Source organism: Thermothielavioides terrestris, chromosome 3 (assembly GCF_000226115.1).
Source record: "Thermothielavioides terrestris NRRL 8126 chromosome 3, complete sequence".
NCBI lineage: Eukaryota > Fungi > Ascomycota > Sordariomycetes > Sordariales > Chaetomiaceae > Thermothielavioides > Thermothielavioides terrestris.
The window spans coordinates 3,314,991-3,336,437 of record NC_016459.1 but is presented as its reverse complement, the minus strand read 5'-3'; the positions used below and the strand labels follow the sequence as shown (position 1 = coordinate 3,336,437).

General features: G+C 39.8%; 3 protein-coding genes across 3 annotated transcripts; 2 read left to right on the top strand and 1 right to left on the bottom strand.

Moving 5' to 3' along the window:
- Positions 1-612: 612 nt before the first annotated feature.
- THITE_2089704 (uncharacterized protein) lies at positions 613-17,731 on the bottom strand (the record flags this gene model as incomplete). The annotated part of the gene is made up of 4 exons (XM_003654499.1): positions 613-674; positions 733-985; positions 10,149-10,164; positions 17,460-17,731. The coding sequence occupies 4 exons, from the start codon at positions 17,729-17,731 to the stop codon at positions 613-615; spliced, it is 603 nt and encodes a 200-aa protein (XP_003654547.1).
- Positions 17,732-18,561: 830 nt separating this feature from the next.
- THITE_2051754 (uncharacterized protein) lies at positions 18,562-19,047 on the top strand (the record flags this gene model as incomplete). The annotated part of the gene is made up of 1 exon (XM_003654498.1): positions 18,562-19,047. One exon carries the CDS (start codon positions 18,562-18,564, stop codon positions 19,045-19,047), a length of 486 nt encoding a protein of 161 aa, XP_003654546.1.
- Positions 19,048-19,601: 554 nt separating this feature from the next.
- Positions 19,602-20,533, top strand: THITE_2015353 (uncharacterized protein; the record flags this gene model as incomplete). Its single annotated transcript, XM_003654497.1, has 3 exons — positions 19,602-19,994; positions 20,129-20,296; positions 20,372-20,533. Coding segments are annotated over 3 exons (723 nt in total), but the record flags the coding sequence as incomplete, so codon positions are not given.
- Between the last annotated feature and the right edge of the window lie 914 nt (positions 20,534-21,447).

Sequence of the window (21,447 nt, the reverse complement as noted above, 5' to 3'; positions counted from 1 at the left end):
TAGCGCCTTCCCACGGCTTAACCTTGTAACAAGATCCAAGGGAACAGGGAGGCGCTCTCAGCGAGCTCGCAGCCTGGCGAAAGTCTTCTCGTAACCCATCTTGAGGCCGACTTCCGTGGAAAACCCTCGCCCCAATCCACTTACAACGCAGGACCGGGATGCAGCCTTGCGCCCCTCGGCCGGATTGCCAAGGCCAGTGACGATATCCTAGCCGAATCGCGGAGATTGAATCAACTTCTGAAAAGGCGATGATGGGTGCTCGCTGTCCCCACGGCGGCCAGAGGTGCGGTCGAAAGGGGCTAAGAGAGGAGGACCAAATGGCTACGGTGCTATGGAGCGATGTGATAACGCGCGAGGCCAGCCTACTACATCACGCTACTTCTTCGACGCGGAGAAGGGCGGCCGTCACATGCAACCGTCTTGCACCCCCACAGTCAACCACTCGACCGATTACCCAGCGGTTAGGGAATCTAACAAATTGTGTTGGTCTAGATCGATTGTCTATTCCGCAGCCAAACCGTTGATGATACAGCTAATGCATGTCGGACCTCCTCTTCAATACCCCATTCCAATGCTCATGAAGGGGCTTGGAAAAAAAAAAAAAAAAAGTGCTTATTTAGGATGCCAGTTAGCATCCGCAATCTCGTAGAGATTGGGATCAAAGGCGGGCGCAACTATCACAGCGTCAGTGATCTACACCATCTCACACAACGGCACAGGCAGAGATCGCACCAGTGGTCCCAACAAGTGTCCAGTCGCCCTCGCTCTTGGCGCTCTGCCACTCCCACGAGCCGATCGCCACCTGCGGCTGCTGGCCGCGGAAGACGTCGGGCCCTAGCAGCGCGCGGCGCACGCCGGTCCCATTGTTGAACGAGAGCGACAGCGTGAGGGGCGCGCCGGCGTAGTAGTGCCACACCTCAGCGGCGTCGATGCGGTGCCACAGCGACTGGCCCGCCGAGCCCTCGAGGAGGTAGTGTTGGAACCGCTACGCCGGCTCAGGAAGATGAAGCTATCACGATGCAAGCAATGCGTACAACTGGAATCAATCGTGGTGTTGAGGATATTGTATTGTAGGAGAGTTCTCCTGATCAGGAGCCCAGTCTTAGGCGGCAGTTGGGCATCAAGCTGGTAGATCCTAATCTCGGTGGGCCGGCCTACTACCCCGGGCTAGGCTAGTTCTAATATACCCCCCTAGGTCGAGCCTCCAGCTTCGGCCTATTAAATCTAGTAATCTACAAAGCTATTTCTAATACTACGTCCTTCCTAATCTAGTAATTCTAGAGTGTTAAGGTCCTTCTACTATCGCTCTAATCTACCGAGCTTTATACACCTACCCTTCTTAATCCTATATATTACACTGTAAACCGAACCTTCTATTCGGCTAGAGCCTTCCTCTAGCCCTATATTTCTTCCTTCTATACTACCTAGTAGGTATAGATCTCAATAAGGGCCTAGATATCTACTAGATTAAGCATTTCTATAAACTTCCTATAGGGCTCTAGTTTTAACGTCTTTATTAGGCCGTTGGCTAACATCTAGTTCAAAGGTATATAATCTACGTTAACCCTCTTGTTCTAAGCTTCTTAGTATAGCTAGTAGTTATAAATATCGATATATTTTAGCTTCGTCTATAGTATAGGCATCTCGGTATTGATTAGTCGGATCGTCTATTTGTTATTGTACTAGATCGATAGGATCTTATTATCTAGATAGATCTCTAGTACCTCTAATAGACACTAAAGGAATATACCTTCTTTCGCTACCTATATAAATACTAACAACTCTATCTCTATAGTCGATATAATTACTATATCCTATTTACTAGCTTATTAGACGATTAGCCCTTTAAATAAGATAATAGTATAACCTTATAAGCTTTTACAATCAATACTATTGTCGACGAAGCTAGTATTACTAACTACGATTAAGATATCTCCTCCTCCTAGTTAGAGGGCCTAGAACCTTATTCGATAGAGGTATTATAATACTCAATTAGCTATATAGTAGTATTCTAGTCCTAGGTTCTAATTGAACTATATAAGCTTAGAGGCTATAAAAGCAATGTCTAGGTATATATTGACGGCTATATATAGGATTAAGCCGACCTTCCTTTAATAGAGCCTAACAGAGCTATAGCTAACAATATCGTTGTATAGGAGCAGTTCGCTCTTAGCTATTAGAGTCTCTAGCTCTCCTTCTTCTTAGGCTAACCTTATAATCTTCTTAATATAAACCGTCTAACTAAGCTAAATCAAACGCCTTTTATAGTTACGATGAATCTCTATACCTAAGAACTATAGGAGGTTATCTCCTCCTATAAGTTTATACTTTTCTTATAGCTAGCTAATCACTTTGTTAGCTTAATATTAATCCTTCTTATAGTAGACGAAGACGATATTATCTATATAGAAGAAGACGATAATACCTTTATTCGTTATAATATAGGGCTTTTATAATATAGCCTAGAACCCTAGGTTCCTTAGGGTAGCTATTAGCTTTCGTTACTAGAGGAGGGAAGACTTTTATAAGCTATAGAGCGTCTTCTTTAGCTTTAAGATAGTTCCTAGTTTACAATAGCTATATAGTATCTCTATATAAATGTCCTTATCGATCTTTGTATTAACAAAGGCGTTGACTATATTGAACTACTTTAGTTCTAAGTCGAACTTCGTTATAGTAGCGAACACTGTTCTAAAGGATTATATAACGAGTATAGCTATATAGTTCTCCTTAGTAAACCTCTTCTTTTACTAATTGCTATATACTACTAGCCTCGCTTTACATTTAACGAAGTGCCTACTCTTATTGAACTTATAGACATATACCTATATATAATCTAGGATCTATTTGCCCTAGACCTCCTTATTATAGTAACGAATCTCTTCCTAGGAGCCTATTACTTCATAGCTTTGAAGATAATTACGTTCTACCTCTAGGAATAGCTAGCCTAGTAGGTAATCTTCGAGTTTAGAGTACTATCGAGGTATAGATAAGAGTATCGACTAATAGATAGATCTAAGCTTACCTTCTTACTATAGGCGATCGACTTCTTTTTAGGAGATCCTCTTAGTGTCGTTAGCTTCCTTCTTAATAGCATTGACTACCTTCTTAGCCTTCTTTTTACTCTTTTAGGTAAGTTCTTCTCTCTCTTCCTCTATATAGAGGACCCTCCTTAAATACCTATATTCAATAGCTCTAGGGCCCAACGTTCCTATATTGAAGGTAGCCTCCTATAGTTGGAATACTTCTTTAGAGGCTCTAGGCGAATATAAACCTAAGAAGATAGCTACGATCAGAGCGCTTAGCGAAATAGACAAAGGAGTTAGATATTAGAACTCTAGGAAGATGCCTATAGTATTGCCTTTTATTACGATAGTATCTAACACTTCGTTGATAGTAGCTAAGCTCTCCTTTAGTTCTTCGAAGGTTGTTAAAGGTATACTAAACGCCTCTATTGTATCCTCTTCCTTAGCTATAGACGTAAGATCGTTGTTATCTAGCTAATTAGCATTATTAGCGCCTTTAGCATTGAGCTAGCGCTTTAACTCTTTGAGGTCTACCTAGAGAATGTTTTACGTTATAAGCTTTAGATCGCCTAGGTATACCTACTTTTTATTAAAGATTATATTATATATATATACCATTTGGTTAATAGTAGGGTTCTAGATATAATAGATATTTAAAGAATTATATCCTATAAGGTAGCTAATCTAAGCTCTTAGTTAGAACTGTTTAAAGCGCCTTTCTTTCTTTTTAGTAGTATCTATTATAGCGAATGCCTTACAATTATAGACCTTTAAATGCCTTTGGTATAGCTTATACTCTAAGGCTCTTAGGCTATCTCTCTTAGTAAAAAAGGTATAAAATCGATCTAATAATATTATCTACTCTATTGTTAAGGATAGTGTCCTATTATAGAGATATATTGTAGCTCTTATAACTTCTAGCTATAGTTGCCCTAGTAACTATATACTAATAGCCATCGTTCTAGCCTTCTTCTTAATTATACCCTTTAAGCGTTTAACGCCTCTATTCTATATAGGTATATTAGGCGTTAAAGGCTCTATTCGAATGTCTTATCTCTTTGCCTAGGTGGTAATAGCGTTCGCCTATATAAATTCGTTGTTATACTCTAGGACCTTAATATATAGCTAGTATTGCCTTTCAAATAGTATAGCAAGGTGTTTAATAGCTATTAAAATGCCTAGAGCCTTATAGTTATATAGATAGTAGTCCTATATTATATCTAAATAGCGATCTATTGTTAATAGTAGATGTTTAAAGCGCTATTGGCCTTCTTAGAAAGGGTATAAATCTAAAGCGATTCTATCGCCTAGGCTATAGTTCAATGGCCTAGGAATACGATTAGGCCTACGTTTTGACTTGCTAAGGCTATAGCTATTATACTTGAACGTTGGTACGCCTTTGATATACTCTCTTCGTAAGCAATTGACGAAGTGTTTAAGGGCCCTTAAGCCTATATAGCTAAAGCGTAGGTACTAAGTTATAGTATCTGCTACGCTCTCTATATAGCAAGCCCAACGATCGAGCCTCTTCGTTTAAGTAGTAAAGGCTATAGATATATAGTCCTTAGGTATATATTCGAGAATATATTTGTCATACGCAACTGTGGCAAGGGCACCTATAACTATACCGCGGTCAAGGGTAACGAGCGTTCCCTTAAAAAAGGGAACCTTGTCCGTAACCCCTTTGTAGAACGGCAGACTATATCAATATACTTTTATAATATATACTAGTGTTCAAGAGTACCGCCTTATTAGCTAACGAGGCTAAGAGGCATTGATCTTTCTCACCCTTATACGTTTACCGCTAGATAGTCACCGAGCACTATCTACGTATAACAAGTAGTATCTACTAACGATTCGAACCTATTCGCTTCCCGTCGAAGGGAGCTAAGTTCAGATCGGGAGACATTATAAGTTACGCCTAGTAAGTTGTATAGAGCAATGCCCAAGGTAGATAATACTCCTTTATAAAGGAGTAAGCTTCGGAGTATATAATCTATAACGAACTAGTTTACAACCTAGCTACTGTTATTCTAGTACTAAGTACTTATAAGGAGTTAGAAGCTAGATAGATTTAAGCTTTATAAACGCCAACGTCTATAGGGATATATAGTAGATACTTAAGTTTATTAAGGACTTTGAGGTCATCTATAACGTCTAGTAAATAACCGCTATCAATCCCTAAGAACTTTAATATCTAGAAGCTATAGTATTACTCGAAGAGACACTAGAAGGAGATATCTATATCCAATAGTACGTCGAAACACTATATATCGTAGAGTATCCTTCCTCTTAGATATTCGATAATTATATTCTTTATATCTACCTTATAACTATTAGGCATAAAGTCTAAGTAGCTGTCAATAAGAACCTTATCCTAGACCCTAGGATCGAAGACGTTGCCTTAGAGACTAACGACTTAACCTAAGAAACGCTAAAGACTTTAGTACTAAAGAGTCGAGGACCACTAGAGACCTCGAAGCCTTAGAGGACCGACAATCAACAACTAGGACTAGCTATACTACTAGAAACATTAGTAAGAACTAGACGTAATCCGACTAAGAACTAGCTAGCAACTCTACTAAGTCTAACCTTCTAAGAGCAACTAGAAACCTAGGATATACCAACTATTCTTTAATAGAGATGTAAAACCTATACCATTAGTAGCTATAATCTTGGTAAATGCTACTAAGGACTACGAAGAGGATTATAGAATCTACCGTCTTAGAACTAACAACTTAAAGAGGAAGACCTATTATCTTCGATAGCTTAGCTAATTAGCGTTTTCAACTAGGTTCTTTAGCTACTACTATAAATGTCTAGCCAACTATCCTAGTACCTATCTAGGCTTCCTAGACTAGATATAGTTATTTAGAACCTTAGAATAGAATATATAGATAGTTTAGTCGATTCTAATATCTCTTTACTATTCTAAGAGATACTAAGCCTACTATATAGATAAGTAGCTAGACCCTCTAGACAAGGAGCTAGACCCTCTAGATAAGTAGCTAGAGCTATAGATATCTAAGCTACTTTCGCTATATAGGACTTTCTTACCTAGATAGCTAGAATAATAGAGAACCTAAACGTTATAATCGAAAGAGCGAATAGGGCTATAGGCGTAGAAGACCATTAGCTTAAAACTAAGGATAGAAGTATTATATCTTCGTAATCGTCTATACCTACGTCGAAATAGAAGATTTAAGATATTGGTCTCTTCTAGCTAAATATAGAGAACGAAGCTAAGGAACCCTAGGACCTATAGTACAATAAACAATAGCTATACTATAAGGATGTTAACCTTTAGATTAAGTAGATAGATTAGATTATTAGATACTATCTAGTAAGAGAAGAGACCCTATATATAGAGATATAGACCCTACTTCGAGGATTAGCGCTATAATAGTATAAGTAGTAGCTCTCTACTATAGAAAAGGTAGTATTGACTATATCTATAAAAGCGTAGACTAAACGTTTAAAAAAGGAGTTTTATATTAAGAGATATAAAGTAGAGAAATAGTTAAACGAAAACTAGTATACTACAAAGGACAACTATAAAGATAAGCTAGTCTAGAAATTCACTATAGAATACTTTAAATATATATATATTTAGGGAGATACTACTAAGGAGCAATGTCTAATATACCTATATAACTACCTCTATCTAGAACTTCGTTAGTTATACTCTAAACTAGATATAACTATAGAGATAGGCGTATTCCTTAATATTCTCGACACTAAAGTATATATCGTTAGAGATAAGCTTCGCTAGGACGCTACTAAGGGCTATATCATCGGCTATAGTCCTATTGCCAATAATATAGATATAGAGTACAACGACGAAGGATAAGGAGACAACTAGGAGGACAACGGAGCCTTCTAGATAAGAAGAGGTAGAAGAGGATATTACGATCTTTAGAGAAGAGATAAAGATAAACCTTAGCGACTTAGAAACAATTAGCGTAGAGATAGTAATCGAGTACAACTATTCAGTAACCGAAACTTCTATAGTACAACTAGATATAGAAGAGGATACCGATTGTTTAACGATCGTAGAAGAGGACTTAGACTGTTCAACGGCTAGAGAAGAGGCGACAACGGCAACTAGGGAAGACCGTTTCAACTTCGACGACTTTAACGGATTTAGATATATATATATAAGAAGTAGTTCGAAGATAGTACCTTCTTATACTATAGCGAGATTATAGTAATAGGAGATAACGAAGACGCTAACCTTTATTATAAAATGCTAGAGAAGACTAAGTACATTCTTGTCGACGAATATAATATCGAAGCCGAAGACAAGGAATTAGAAGACGAGGAAGCCGATAGTTCTTACTATTTATATTATACTTTTCGCTAGCCTAGACTAAGCTAGAATAAACTACTATAACAACTTTTATAGATTTAGCAATATACCGCCTATAGCAGAGTCTTTATAATATATTATAAGCTTTTTAAATATATAGCCGACAATGGCGATAAAGATAAGTATAAACCTATATAACCCTAAATAGACCGTTAATACAACTTTAGTAACAACGAAGACAAGCTTAATAGTAAGGATATAAACTTTATATTAACTAAAGGATAGATTATAGAAGTATAGCTATATATACTACTACTAAAAGCATTAGATAAGCAAGCTATATACCTTATAATCAATATTAGTGTAAACCTAGGCGAGCTAGGCACCGAGGTTTACTTTGATATAGGTAGTAATATTAACCTTGTCGATAAGGAGTTTATCTCTAAGTAGGCTAAGAACCTACATTGGATTGATATAAAGCTGTACTTTGTCAAAGGCGTTAGAGCCTATACCAAAGTCAAGAAGTAAGTTGAGTTTAACTTCTATATCCGAAGAATCGTCTATAATACTAACGTAGATAGTCACTTTACTATAATAGCCAATGTCATTAAAGGTTTAAAAGCGAAACTATTGATTAGAACTAACTTTATACTCTATAACAGAGTAAAGATTAACTTTAATATATCTATCTATTACTTCTAGTCCATCTACAATATAAAGGTGAAGGTATATATAGAATAGAAAAGAATAATCTAAAAGGTGAAAGCTATAAACACTATAACAGTTGTACCTATAACGGAACATTTGATCAAGACTACGTTCGAGTATATAGACACCGATAACGATAATCTAGGTAGCTAGAAACGTGAGCTCTACTTCGCTTTATACGTCAAGGGTATACTAGACGTCGTTGTAGACGTGAAAAGCGTATACTAGGCCGTTGTAAAGAATAATATTGCTCGCCTAATTACTATTGTCAAAGGACAGTGTATTGGACACCTTCTTTAGTATAGCCTAGAGGAGGACATCTAGGCAATAGTATAGAACCTTATATAGTAGACCTAGGATAACGTTGTAAACGACAAATATATATAAATAACGACGACTATATAATAGGAGCCTAGTGGTAAGGAACCGATAATAGAGATACTAATAGAGGATAAGTATAAGCTACCTATTAAGTAGGAGTTCTATATACTATTCTATAGTATTGAGAAACTAGACGATATCCTATATATTAAGTCAATAATAAGGGTAAGCGTCTATAGTAAAGATAAACGGTATATAGAAGAGATAAAGGTACTACTAGACAAGTATAACGTCTTCTATAACTATAGCATTGTCTTTATACTAGAGGATTAGAAGATAAGAATTCTATTTGTCAACGGATAGTAAAATTAGTTTAAGCCCGTTTAGGTTTATCTACTAAGCGCTAAAGACTAAGCGATCGTCAACGAAGAATACGATAAACTATATATATAAGGAAAGATAGACTTTATAGACTAGCTAACCCCTATCGTTTGCCTAGTCTTCGTAGTCTACTGTACAGTTGTTGGAAAAACGAAAGGCAGAGCTATAGTAGACTTTCAGCCTCTAAATACGTTGGTGGTACTAGATATATACCTATTGCCTAACTAAGACGATATTATAAATATAATGATAAGTAATATAATCTTTATAGTATTCAACGCCTCTAGATTCTTCTTCTAGCTTCTAATCGTAGAAGAACACTATAACTATATAGTGGTTATTAGTCCTAGAGGTTTAGAACGTTTAAACGTTATACTAATAGGATTTAAAAACTCGCTAGCTTTCGTATAGCGCTTTATAGACCGTTTATTCTATAAGTATAAGCACTTTATATACGCCTATATCAATGATATTATTATCGCTAGTAAGAATATAGAGGAGTACCTTAAGTACATTGAGACAGTTCTCGATATCTTCAACAAGGTATACGTTTATATTTCAATAGAAAAATCCTTTATAGCCTACTCGTCAGTGAGACTGCTTAGCTATATAGTCAATGGCGAAGGAGTAGCTAAGATAGACGATAGGATTGCTATATTTAAGAAACTTAAGTTCCCTAATACCTTTAAAACCTTAGAGTAGTACCTTAGTATAGCTAGATAGCTATATAAGGGTATCCTATAATATATAGTGAAAGCGTAGCCTCTATAGGATTATAAAACTAAGCTCTTTACCTAAAGGAGAGTAAGTAGAGACCTTCCTATCGCTAAGTCGAAGAACGCTAGGAAAGTATTTACTTCGAACGCTAAATTCGAGCCTATACTAGTAGAACTAGAGTCCTTTAGGTTGCTATAAGAATATCTATATAAGTAGTACTTCCTATATTATTACTGTCCTAATAAGCTACTATTTATTAAGCTTAATATAAACGGCAAGGGATATAGAGCAATCGTCTTTCAACTCTATAGTAAATAGGATAGTACTAATATCCTTAGCTAAGATATTTTAAGTAGTAAGATCTAGCCTATTATATTCTTATCCCATTTAACTTCTAATGTAGAAAGGAAGTATAGGAGTATAGAAGTAGAAGTCGCTACTATTATATAAGCAGTTAGAAAGCTTTGAAAAATAGTATAATTAAACTAATACCCTATAAATATCCTAATAGACTATATAGCAACTAGAGGTATTGTAAAGTATACGTCTCTCGCTACTATAGACTTTGTAAAGGCCAACTTAAAGCTTACTAACGCTATAAACTAGCTATCCTAGTTCGACCTTAACATTTTCTATATACTAGGAAAGCTCAACGTTGTACTAGACGCCCTATTACGCCTACCGACCTTCGAGGAGGACGCCCTTAACGAAACCTAAAACGCTACTAACGAACTAGAGGACATTTAGTCTACTACCTAGATCGACACTAAGGAATACTACGCTATAGACACTAGTACCTTCGAACTAGTTATTAGTGACGAGTTTAAAGCTAAGTTGACTATAGTTTACCCTAATGACTGCTAGTATAACAAGATCATTAGGAGTCTCTATAATATAGAAGAACGAGCTAAGAAGATTGCTAAGTAGAGAGAATGTAAAGAGTGAGAAGGAGAACTACGAAGAAAGTAGCATCGAAAGCTATAGCTTAGACCCTATAAACTAAAAGACGGTCTCCTCTACTACGTCGACTATAAAAGAGCGAAGAAGCTTTATATCTTTAATAGCTATATCAAGGACATTTTTACTATTGTATACGACAACACTTACTATTTCGGTATAGATAATATAATAGCGAACCTTTTAGTATTCGCATTTAATCGAAAGCGCTAGATAGTATATAAATATATTTAGTATTGCCCTATATATAAAGAGAACTAGACTTTAAAAGAACTAAAGCCTAGAGACCTTTAGCTAATTTAGATATCGCTATAGCCTTTCTATACTATTACTATAGATTTTATCGTTAGTTTATCTACTATATCCTTCGAAGAGATATTGTAGTCAATGAAAAAGTACCTAATCCTTAACGCTATATATACCATTACCTATAAGTTTAGTAAGAAGAAGCTTCTTATAGCTAGAAACGATAAAATGTTAGTAGAGGAATAGACCGTTATAATCCTTAGAGCACTAATATATATAGATTAGGGACTCTTAGTGTAAATCATTAGCGACTAAGATACTAAGTTCACCTCTGACCTATAGAAGGAAATCTTTTATATCCTAGATGTTAGCCTCCTTTTTTCGATAGCCTATTATCCTTAGATAGACGGTTAGTCAAAGAGGATAAACTAGATAGTAGAAATCGCTATCTATATAGAAGCTATAGAAAAACTAAGAACGCTATAGCCTCTACTTCTCCCTATATTATAGTATAACCTTAATAATACGCTTGTAGTCACTATTGGAAGATCGTTAAACGAGTTAGTATATAGCTTTAAACTACGCTTTATCCTAGATATACTTCACTATAAAAAGGGTACTGTTGCCTCTACTAAAGCTATCAGTGTCCTTAGACAATAGTATTAGGAGGAAGTAGTGGAATAGATCAATTATATAGGCGCTATCGTAAAGATATATTACAACGATAAGTATATATCTACTAAGTTCGAAGTAGGAGATACCGTTTACCTACGACTATACAACGAATACTATCTCCTAGGAAAGCCTAAATGAAAGTAGTTGCTATAGTAGGTAGGACTATTCAAGATTGTCTATAAAATCGATAGAAACGCCTATAAGCTTAATTTCCTAGCTAGTTAGAAAGTCTATTCTATAGTTTTAGTTTCCTAGTTATAGAAACTAGATTAGGGGAAAGACCCCTTTAGCTATAACGTAGAGCCCTCTAGCCCTATAATCGTTGATAGAGACGAGTATTAGGAAATTGAGAGAATTGTATAACGATATATTATTTAGAAGAACCGAAAACCCAAAGTCAAGTATCTAGTACAATAGAAAGGATTCACCGCTAAGGACGACTAGTAGATCCTATATATCTAGCTTGTTAACGGTACTAAGGAACTTGTCGAGGAGTACGAAAAGGCGTACCCTATCGACTAGGAGAAGGAACACTATAATAAGGGTATCGCTATTAAGGAATAGAAGGAAGTAAAGGAGATTCCTTGATTTTAGAAACGAGTTGTCGTCGAGCTACTACAAAGGAAAGGTAGCGACTACTGATAGCTATACTATTATTGACTTTCCCTTTCCTTCTTTCCTATCTCCCTCTCTTCCTTTTGTTTGCTTACACTTTCCTTATTAAAATATATTTGCTTTAGTATATCTATTACTACTATACCGCTACTAGACATATAAGTGCTATCCTCTATCTTATAGATCTCCTAGTTTTTCCTCTCTTTACCCTTTACTTAGATATTACTAATGCTTTTAGTTATAAAACTATAGTCATTCAGTTCGTTAAGTACTTTGCTTATCCTAGTTTTCCTATATATAGATTTGTTATTGACCTTGACCTATAAATGGTTAGGGAAAGCTATCCTATTGCTATAAAGGTATAGAGCTTCGAGCTTTAAGGGTATAATGTTCTATTCTCTAGCTACTATTAGATAGTAATACTATTTATTGACTATAGGTATCGCGCTATTGTTTTTATTTACTTCTAGAATAGCCTAATGTAGGCTACTATAATTTCCTTTCTCTTCGTATATCAACCTCAATGTATCTATCTTCCCTAACAATTCCTTATTATAGTTATTTATATTCGCTATACAATCGATCGTCAAACCTTCTTATTACTAAGCTATATATATTTATATAAGCTACTATTAGTCGATATACGTTTATACTACATTTGTAAATCAAGACAATCTACTATATATTCTTGTAATATCTATATCAACGATAGAGGCGACTATATAGTCGATTCTCTTAGCTCACTAACATTATCGAGTAGCGAAGTACTTAAGTACAATTATATCGACATTATAAAGGGAGATACCTAACTAGCCTTCGTCATTTATAAGATGCCTCCCTATATAAGAAAGACGTCTACCAAAGGCTATACTACTAATACCTAAAAGAGGGAGAGTGCCCGACTTGTAGCTAAGTAAATAGAAGGAGTAAAGAAAATCGACAATACGCCTAGCATTCCTTTATACGTCCTAGGAGCTTCTATGTCCTACTAGGCTATTACTAAAGACGTTGTTACTAGAACTACTTATAATAACGAAATGATAGCTACTAAAGAAGCTAATATAGCTAAAGTAATCTAAAATAGCTTAGAGACCGCTTGTAAAGAGCGATAGTAGAATGTTACTATAGACTATATCGTAGTGTCTAACAACGAATAGGAAGTCTATAAGGACTACAACGAAACGTTAGATAGCAATACTATATAAGAGCGCTTAGAAACTCTCTTGACTTATAAATATATAGAAGGGGAGTAGCCCCTACAACGTATACTAGGGATCAAGTATTTGGAAACTAGCAACGTCTCCTCCGTTAGCGTATAGCACTAGGAAGTTTAGTAAGCTCTATATATCGTATTAGAAGACAAGGCTACTATAATTGACGACGACCTAGACGTCTCCGACGACGATAGTACCAATTACACTAGTGATAAGGAGGATATAGCGACTAAGATATACTATATCTTAGAGCTTTAGGAAACCTATATATCGTATAGGTACTCTTAGCGCCTAACTAGAGCTATAAACAAGTATATCGCTACTATAAGCGAAGCACTTGCTTATATATATATAGATTTTAATTATAATAACAAATATATAGCTAAGCTAGTAATGTAATTCACTAGGTTCTATTGTATAGTCCTAAAGAAGGATTTTAGTAATAAGTCTACTAGCTTTATATACAACCTATACGTTTAAAGGATCAAGGATACAATTAAGAGAGCCCTTAAAGAGTTCTAAGAGATAGATATAGTTATAGTAAGCTATATATCGACTACGATAGAAATCCTTATATTATATTATATCTTGTCTAAGGGCGAGGGCAACCCTTCTATAAATATAATATTAGTAGAGCTTGAATTAGCCTATTACAACAACGCTTAAGCTATAGACGTAGTAAGTAGTACTAGCTATATAGTTACTACGAATAATAACGCTATCAAATCTCTATAAACGGATATAAAAGCGGTATAAACGTTGACTAAGGATCTACTCTAATTTGCTTAGAAATACCAAGTCTATATCAAGGAGGTCGAAAAAACTATAATAAAATTAACAAAGTTCATTAATACGTTAGAAGCAAATAGCAAAGTTGGTAACCTAGATCCTAGTAGTCTTACCTTCTAAAGCGACCTTAATAATATATACTATCACTAGATAGTAAAGATCAACGACCTATAGCTAGTATATAATAAGACTATAACGGATCTCTATTATAAGAACAACGCCCTTTTAGAGAAGATCGACCTCGCTATTTAAACGACAGTGAACTTATACAACGGCATTTATATAGGACTAGTATAGTGTATATAGGACGTTGAGCGCCGTTTAGCGGCTATCGAGACCTAAGCTGCTACGATAGACTTACTTACTATAAAGGCAGCTATTACAAAATAAGCTAGAACATCTATTTAGATTGCTAGCTACTATAAAGTAGTACCTAAGATCGCTTATACTATAACTATAACTATAGTATACGCTGTTAAAGCTATATAGTTGCCTATATAGAAGACGCTAAGTAAGACACCTATAGCTAAAGCTACGCTATTGGTTATACTAGCAACGCCGGCTAAGACGCTATAGAGTTAACGTAACGACGATACCTGATCAACGTTGGGAGACGTCGAAGGTAGCTAGGGACGACCTATACACTAGCAATAGCACTGTCGACCTAGATAAGTAGAACAAATGAATAGGCAAATCGCAATGGAGGACCTTGCTATAGACTAGAATAATAAATATAGAAATCCTATATAGAGTATAATATAGATTAGTTTTCTTCCTTTCTATATACTCCTTTATCCTATATTAAGTTCTATAATAATGGTGAGGACACTATCTTTTTCTTCTTGTCCCTAGGCACTTATTATACGCAACTATAGCAAAGGCACCTATAACTGTACTGTGGTTAGGGGTGACGAGCGTTCCTTTAAAAAAGGGAACCTCGCTTATAACCCCTTTGTAGAACGGCAGACTATATCAATATACTTTTGTGACATATACTAGTGTTCAGGAGTGCTACCTCATTAGCTGACGAGGCTGAGAGGCATTGATCTTTCTCACCCTTACACGTTTACCGCTAGATGGTCACCGAGCACCATCTGCGTATAACAATATTGTTAGAGCTTCTTCGTAGTATATCTAAAGAGCATATAATCTTAGCGCCTAAGTAGGTAGTTTAGTATACTCTCTAGCCTATTGTCCTACTAGATCCCTCGTTAGTTAAGCTACTTTAACAATACAATGTTATATACGAAGGTTAGGCAGTAAGCTACGTTGTATAGTATAAAGACTATAATACCCTCGTTGTTCTATAGTTTAATATCCATTTTACTATATCCTTTAATCTAAATAGGGTATTCGCCTACCTAGATATAGTCATTAGGTATAGCTAACTTAGGAGGCCTTTTAAACCTATTTAGATAGTTGGTAATATAAATAGTTAACTCTAAATCTAGGATCACTAAGTTAATTAAAGGATATCTCTAGCCTATTTAGAATATAGCTAAGATCGTAGCGAAGCTCGCTATATATTTGCCTATAGCTTTCTACTACTATATTCTTACAATATACTAGTAGCTGAACATCGCTATAATGTTGGTGCCTACGTCGAGGGCGTTGCCTATATTAGGGGCAATACCTACTTTGGGGGCAGTGCCTACTTTAGGGGCGTTACCTTCTTCCTAGGTAGTACTCTCTTTAGGAGTAGTGCCCTCTTCGGGGACGTTGGCATCTGCTATATCCACTTTAGAGACTTTAGGCTCCTTTATTAAGAGCGTAGCTATAGCTCTCTTAGAGCGGTCAGCTAGTTAATATAGTAGCGGATCTTCGCCTATATCGCTCTTTATATCGTTAGCGAGACTACTCCTAGACCTCTTTATCTAGAGCCTATTAGCCTCTGTTTATAGAGTTGAATCGGCCTTTAAATTAGCTTCTATATAAGCCTTAATATATTCTCTAGGTTCCTACCTAGGTAGTATACTCTTAGGGTTTAAGTAGTAGTACTATTCAATTAGATAGAAGTAATTATAGACGTAGTACTTCCTTAATATACTCGAGGACCTTATAGAGGTACTAGGAGCTATAAGTATATTTAGTTTATATTTAAAGTAGGATTAGCCGATTTTAGCTCCCTCTTTACAACTAGCTTAGCGTCTAAGGTAATCCTCCTAATCTTCTAGTTGCTTAGGGTCTTTATTTTCTTTTTCTCTAGGGCTATATATTAGGAAAGATCCTTTCCCTATATAGTTAGGCGCCTTTTTAAAGAATAGGTATATTCCTTTATAGACTTCTATAGCTATATCTTAAAAGGTTAGCTTCTTAAGGATCTCTATCTTACTTATAGTATAGAGGGAAACAAAGTTTAAAAATAGCTTCTTTAATATAGCTATCAGTTTATTAAACTATAGGCTAGGATCCTTTGCCTTACTTATCTTCTAGAGGGAGGCCTTATCTATTAGGTTCTCCTACTTAACGAGCTACCTCTTGAAATTAGCCTCCTTAATATATACGTTCCTAGGATATTTAAATGCATTGAGATAGATATAAATATATATTCAAAGCTCTATTATTGTTTCGATAGTCGGCTAAACAGTCTTCTTAAAGTTATTATACTACGTTCGAAGGTCGGTATACTCTATAAAGTAGATAGCCTAGTAGTTAGCTACTACTATAGTAGTTATAAAGGTTAGTATCTAAGTAAAGTAATTGGTCTAGCGTTTATAGTCTTTATACTTATAGTCTAGATCCTTCTCAATCTATAAAATAACGATAACGATATTATTATTGAACTACTTCTCTCTCTTATTATAGAGCTTCCTCTAGTGGCTATTTAATACCTTGACACTAGGCTACTCTTATAGACCTTCATTCTTAGAGAGGGTCTAGGAATCTATATTGTTATCCTAGGCTATAGAGGCAGTGCTAGGCCGCTACTCGCCTATAGTAGGTACTCTTAGATCGGCTAGAGCTCCTATAGCTATAGCTAGTATAGAAGCTTATAGTTCGACGATATATTCCTAGAGCTTATACTAGATACGCTTATAGGCGAGATTATAGATATCGGCCATTATAGGCTTCGAGAGGAGCTCCACTTTGCCTTCGAAGTAGTCAAGTAGGTCGAGATATTTAGCCTTATTAACGAACTTATAGTTCTAAGCTATCTAGTTATCTAGACTAGCTAGAATAATATTGATCTTTATATTAGCTTTCGAAGATATAGTAGTTGCTACTAAGTACTATACGTAGGGCTATATACTTAGAGATAGGGCTAGGTTTTCGAGCTAATAAGACTCTTAATTGTTGGAACCGCTACGCCGGCTTAGGAAGATGAAGCTATTACAATGTAAGCAATACGTACAACTAGAATCAATCGTAGTGTTGAGGATATTGTATTGTAGGAGAGTTCTCCTGATCAGGAGCCTAGTCTTGGGCGGCAGTTGGGCATCAAGCTGGTGGATCCTAATCTCGGTGGGCCGGCCCGCTACCCCGGGCCGGGCTAGTTCTGACAGGTAGTAGATGGCCGTGCTAGCGGAGCGGGTGCCGTTGCCCGTCTGGATCAGGCGCGGGTCCCGGAACGTCTCCCTGTAGTAGCCCTTCTCGGGATTGGCAGTGAGGTTGAGCTTGGCGACGACCTGCTGCGCGGTGTACGGCTGAACGGGTTTGCCCCAGCCGCCGCGCCGAGACGCGTCGATTGCTGTGGGTGGGTTGGCGAGGGCGCCCTGGATGTAGCACAGCGCCGCCAGGGAGAGGAAGACTAGAAGCTGAGCGATTCGGGCCATTGTGTTCGAGGATGAGAAATGGAAAACAAAGAGGAGTTCTTTCTTTGGAGAACGGACCGACTTGTTGACTCCTCGTGCGTGGCATACCGCACAAGCCAAAGGCCCTGTCATTCCATCGGCATTGCAGTTGACCGCCCCTTCCGCAATTTGGGGGCGGAATTGGGGGCAGAATGTGTTGTCGCCTGTGTGTTTGCGGCACGGCTGAACGGTTTCTTACACCAGTGGCTGGAATTCAAACAATCGGACCACAAGGGGCAAGCAATGTTCAAGTCGAATTTGCTCACCCACACTTGTCAGGGTTTTCACTCCGCAATGCCGGAGTATCAAACAGGCAGAGAGCAGCCAGGTAATGTACATACTGGAACGGCGCACGTTCTCAAAACGACCTGCGGCATTAGCTTGCGCTAACTACACAGTACGGAATACCCCGAGCACGAAGGATGTGCTAGGGCATGGAGGAAGGGAGTCCGTCATCCTCCTCTGCCCCTTATCTCCTGGCTCTCCGGAGGAAGCCGAAAGGGGGGCCAAAAGCTACCTCATTATGGACCAGATAACTGCAGCCTAATCTCACTGCGGAGCCAAGCTTTAAGCTACACTACCATCTTGATGAGAAATCTTGCATGGAGTGGAGCTGTCAGACCCGCAGACGTCTTGACAAGACCCCAGTACCCATGGCGCCGCGGTGGCTGCGTTTGTCACCCCCTGCCCTGGATGTGAAAGCACAGAAGATATTAAAATGGCACAGGGAGAAGGACTTGTGTGCGCTCTCTCACTCGCATGGGGCCTGAACCCGTGCCTCTGATCGACTCTACACTACCACATTCGACACCATGGCATCCAGCCGCTCGGCCCAGGAGGTGATTTCTGCGCTCAACCTCGCTCCGCACCCGGAGAAGGGCTACTACATCGAGACCTTCCGCGATACGGCAACGTCAGTGTCCGCCGATGGAGAGGGAAAGGCGCGTGCCAACAGCACTTGCATCTACTACCTCCTGGAGGGCGACTCGGGGTTGTCGCACTGGCACCGCGTCCTTGACGCCGTCGAGATCTGGCATCACTACGCCGGCGCGCCCTTGCAGCTCTCGCTATCGTGGGACGACGACCAGAAGCCCGTCGAGCATGTTATTCTTGGGAAGGACCTGTGGAGTGGGGAGCGCCCCCAAGCGGTCATCCAGCGGGGGCAGTGGCAGCGGGCAAGGAGCCTGGGTGCCTGGACGCTGGTTGGGTGCACGGTAGCTCCGGCGTTTGTCTTTGAGTCATTCGAAATGGCGACCCCTGGGTGGGAGCCGAAAGGAGCAGGAGCGTCGACCGCTTGAGCACGAAAAATGCTTGTGCGGTGAGCTGGAATCGACGGGAACGGACAAGGGGCTGGGCGGCCAGGCTGGCAGTTCCAGAAAGCAAACATTTACTGTGGGTTCTGCATAGGCTTTCTTTGAGCATGGAGTGTAGTTACCTAGGTAGGCATGTTACCTGTGCAAACAGACGAAGCTCGTCCAGAGGGACTGGTCAACCCAATACTGCCTTCCCCTTCTGTCTTGCTCCCCTGAGGCCCCCCTCACTCAGATTCTGTTTGAACAACAAAGACACTCCAGTGCTCTGTTTTGCTTTTAAAGTTGCCCCTGAGCAGCGTAAATAGACAGACCCGTGGTCTATAAACAGAAATACAACACATCACAAGAGAGCAGCCTCAAACATTGAGGTCATTAAGAAGCCCACGTCCATCCGACTTTTGCCCCCTGTTGCAACCTCGGACCGCCGCCGATGCCATCTAATACCATGCCTCAGTCCGTTTGTCAACTTCCCGCTCCCCCGCAACTTCCAATCAGATTGTCCATCGATAAAAAGGCGCATCATGGCAGAGGATAGCATCGACGACCTCCGCAAGGACCTGCCCATGTCGATGGCCATCGCCGGTTTTACAGGCATCTCATGGTTCATCGGAGCTGAGATCACCGCGTCGCTCTTCCTCATATTCAAGCGCCGACATGGCCTGTACTTTTGGTCTGCCGCGCTCGGTTCCTGGGGCGTCATCTTGCAGCCGCTCTTCATTGTGCTCGCCGACTTTGGGATATGGACCGACCTCAAAGTCTCCATCACCATGATCTACCTAACGTGGCTGATCATGGTGGTGCCCCAGAGCTGGCTCCTGTACTCCCGGCTGCACCTAGTAGCGCCCGAGAAGACTCTGAAGTGGATCAAGTTTATCTTGTTGTTTACTTCCATTGCTTTTTCGGTGCCGACCATAGTCATCGGTACTATCGCTGTGAGCACCGTTTTTTTTTCCTCTCTTTTTTTTCTCTTTTTTTTTTTTTTTCTCTTTTTTTTTTCTCTTTTTTTTTTTGGCCTCTGCAAAGAGAACTTGGGCGATGCAACGACAGCTGACGGGAAACTCTACAGCAAGCAACAGACATAAATCCTGATCTCTTCCGGATCAACCTGGCCTGGGACCGCGTGCAACTCACCGTCTACTTTGTCCAAGAAACTGCCCTCTCTCTTCTTTACATCTGGCATGCCCGCAAGCTCCTGCGCAACTCATCGCTATTCTCCCGTACTCACGTTTACCCCGTGTCCACACTCGGCCTGCCCTCCACCACCACCACCACCACCACCCGGACACGCTTCGCGCCGGAAACCCGCCAGGTCCTTCGGCACCTCGTCCTCGCCAACATCATCGTCATCGTGCTGGACGCTGCCCTCCTCGGCGTCCAGTGCGCCAATCTGTTCTACCTGCAGGGCGCCTTCAAGCCGTGCGTGTACGGCGTCAAGCTCAAGGTGGAGTTTGCCATCCTGAATCGGCTGATCGGCGTCATCCGCCGACGTAAGGCACGACCGCCCAACACCTCGAGTAGAAGCGGTGGTGATACCGGAACTAGCATGGGGGTGTGCCAGCCCACGACGGTGGGGAGGGCCAGAGAGAAGCCGCTGCCGCCGATTCCGCCGCAGAAGTTTTGCGAGCCAACGCCTTTGTCGGAGCATGGGTGCAGACGCCCTGAGGAGGTTGGGCTGGGTCGGGGTCTGCCTGGGTCATCGGCGGGCGAAGGAACTTTCTCCTGCCCCAGGGATGTCGGAGGTCAGGGGTGTGATGAAGGGGGCTGGCGGTGGACTTACGGGGCTGCTGAGCCTGGCGCTTCGATGAGGGGGCTTCAGTTACTGTGGTGATATAGCAGATACCTAGCCGAAACTACGTGTATTGGCTCAGAGGATGGGCTCACATGGGCGCGTGGCTGTCTCGTGCCATTGTGGTGCTGGGTAAAAGTGCGATTGGGCACGAGGTGAACGCTCGTTTCGTCTTCGCCCATGCTGGCCTCCTCGTACATCGAGGCTGATTCATTTCCACGGTCGAATCCTCTGTCCAGTGCTGCCAGCGAGATCTGGCAACTTGCCTTCACCATTAGGCAGCGGCGTACAGTCCCTGGCTTGTCGCATTAGATACTGATGTCCAGCTGCAAACGCTCACAATCCATAACGTTCAAGTCCTGACCAAGCGAGTACCACGCAGCATACAGGAGTACAGAGTACCACGATGACAACGACGGCACTGCAGCCTGGCTAGTGCTAACTAAGCGACGGTCACTGTTTCAGTGATGAGAATATAATCGGGCGAAAGGAGAGGATTGTAACTAACCTGGAAATGCAAGCACCATTCCGTGCATCTCTCTCTACACTTACTTCATTCCTATTGTTAACGCACAGCAATAAGGGCAAGCCAAGGTTCG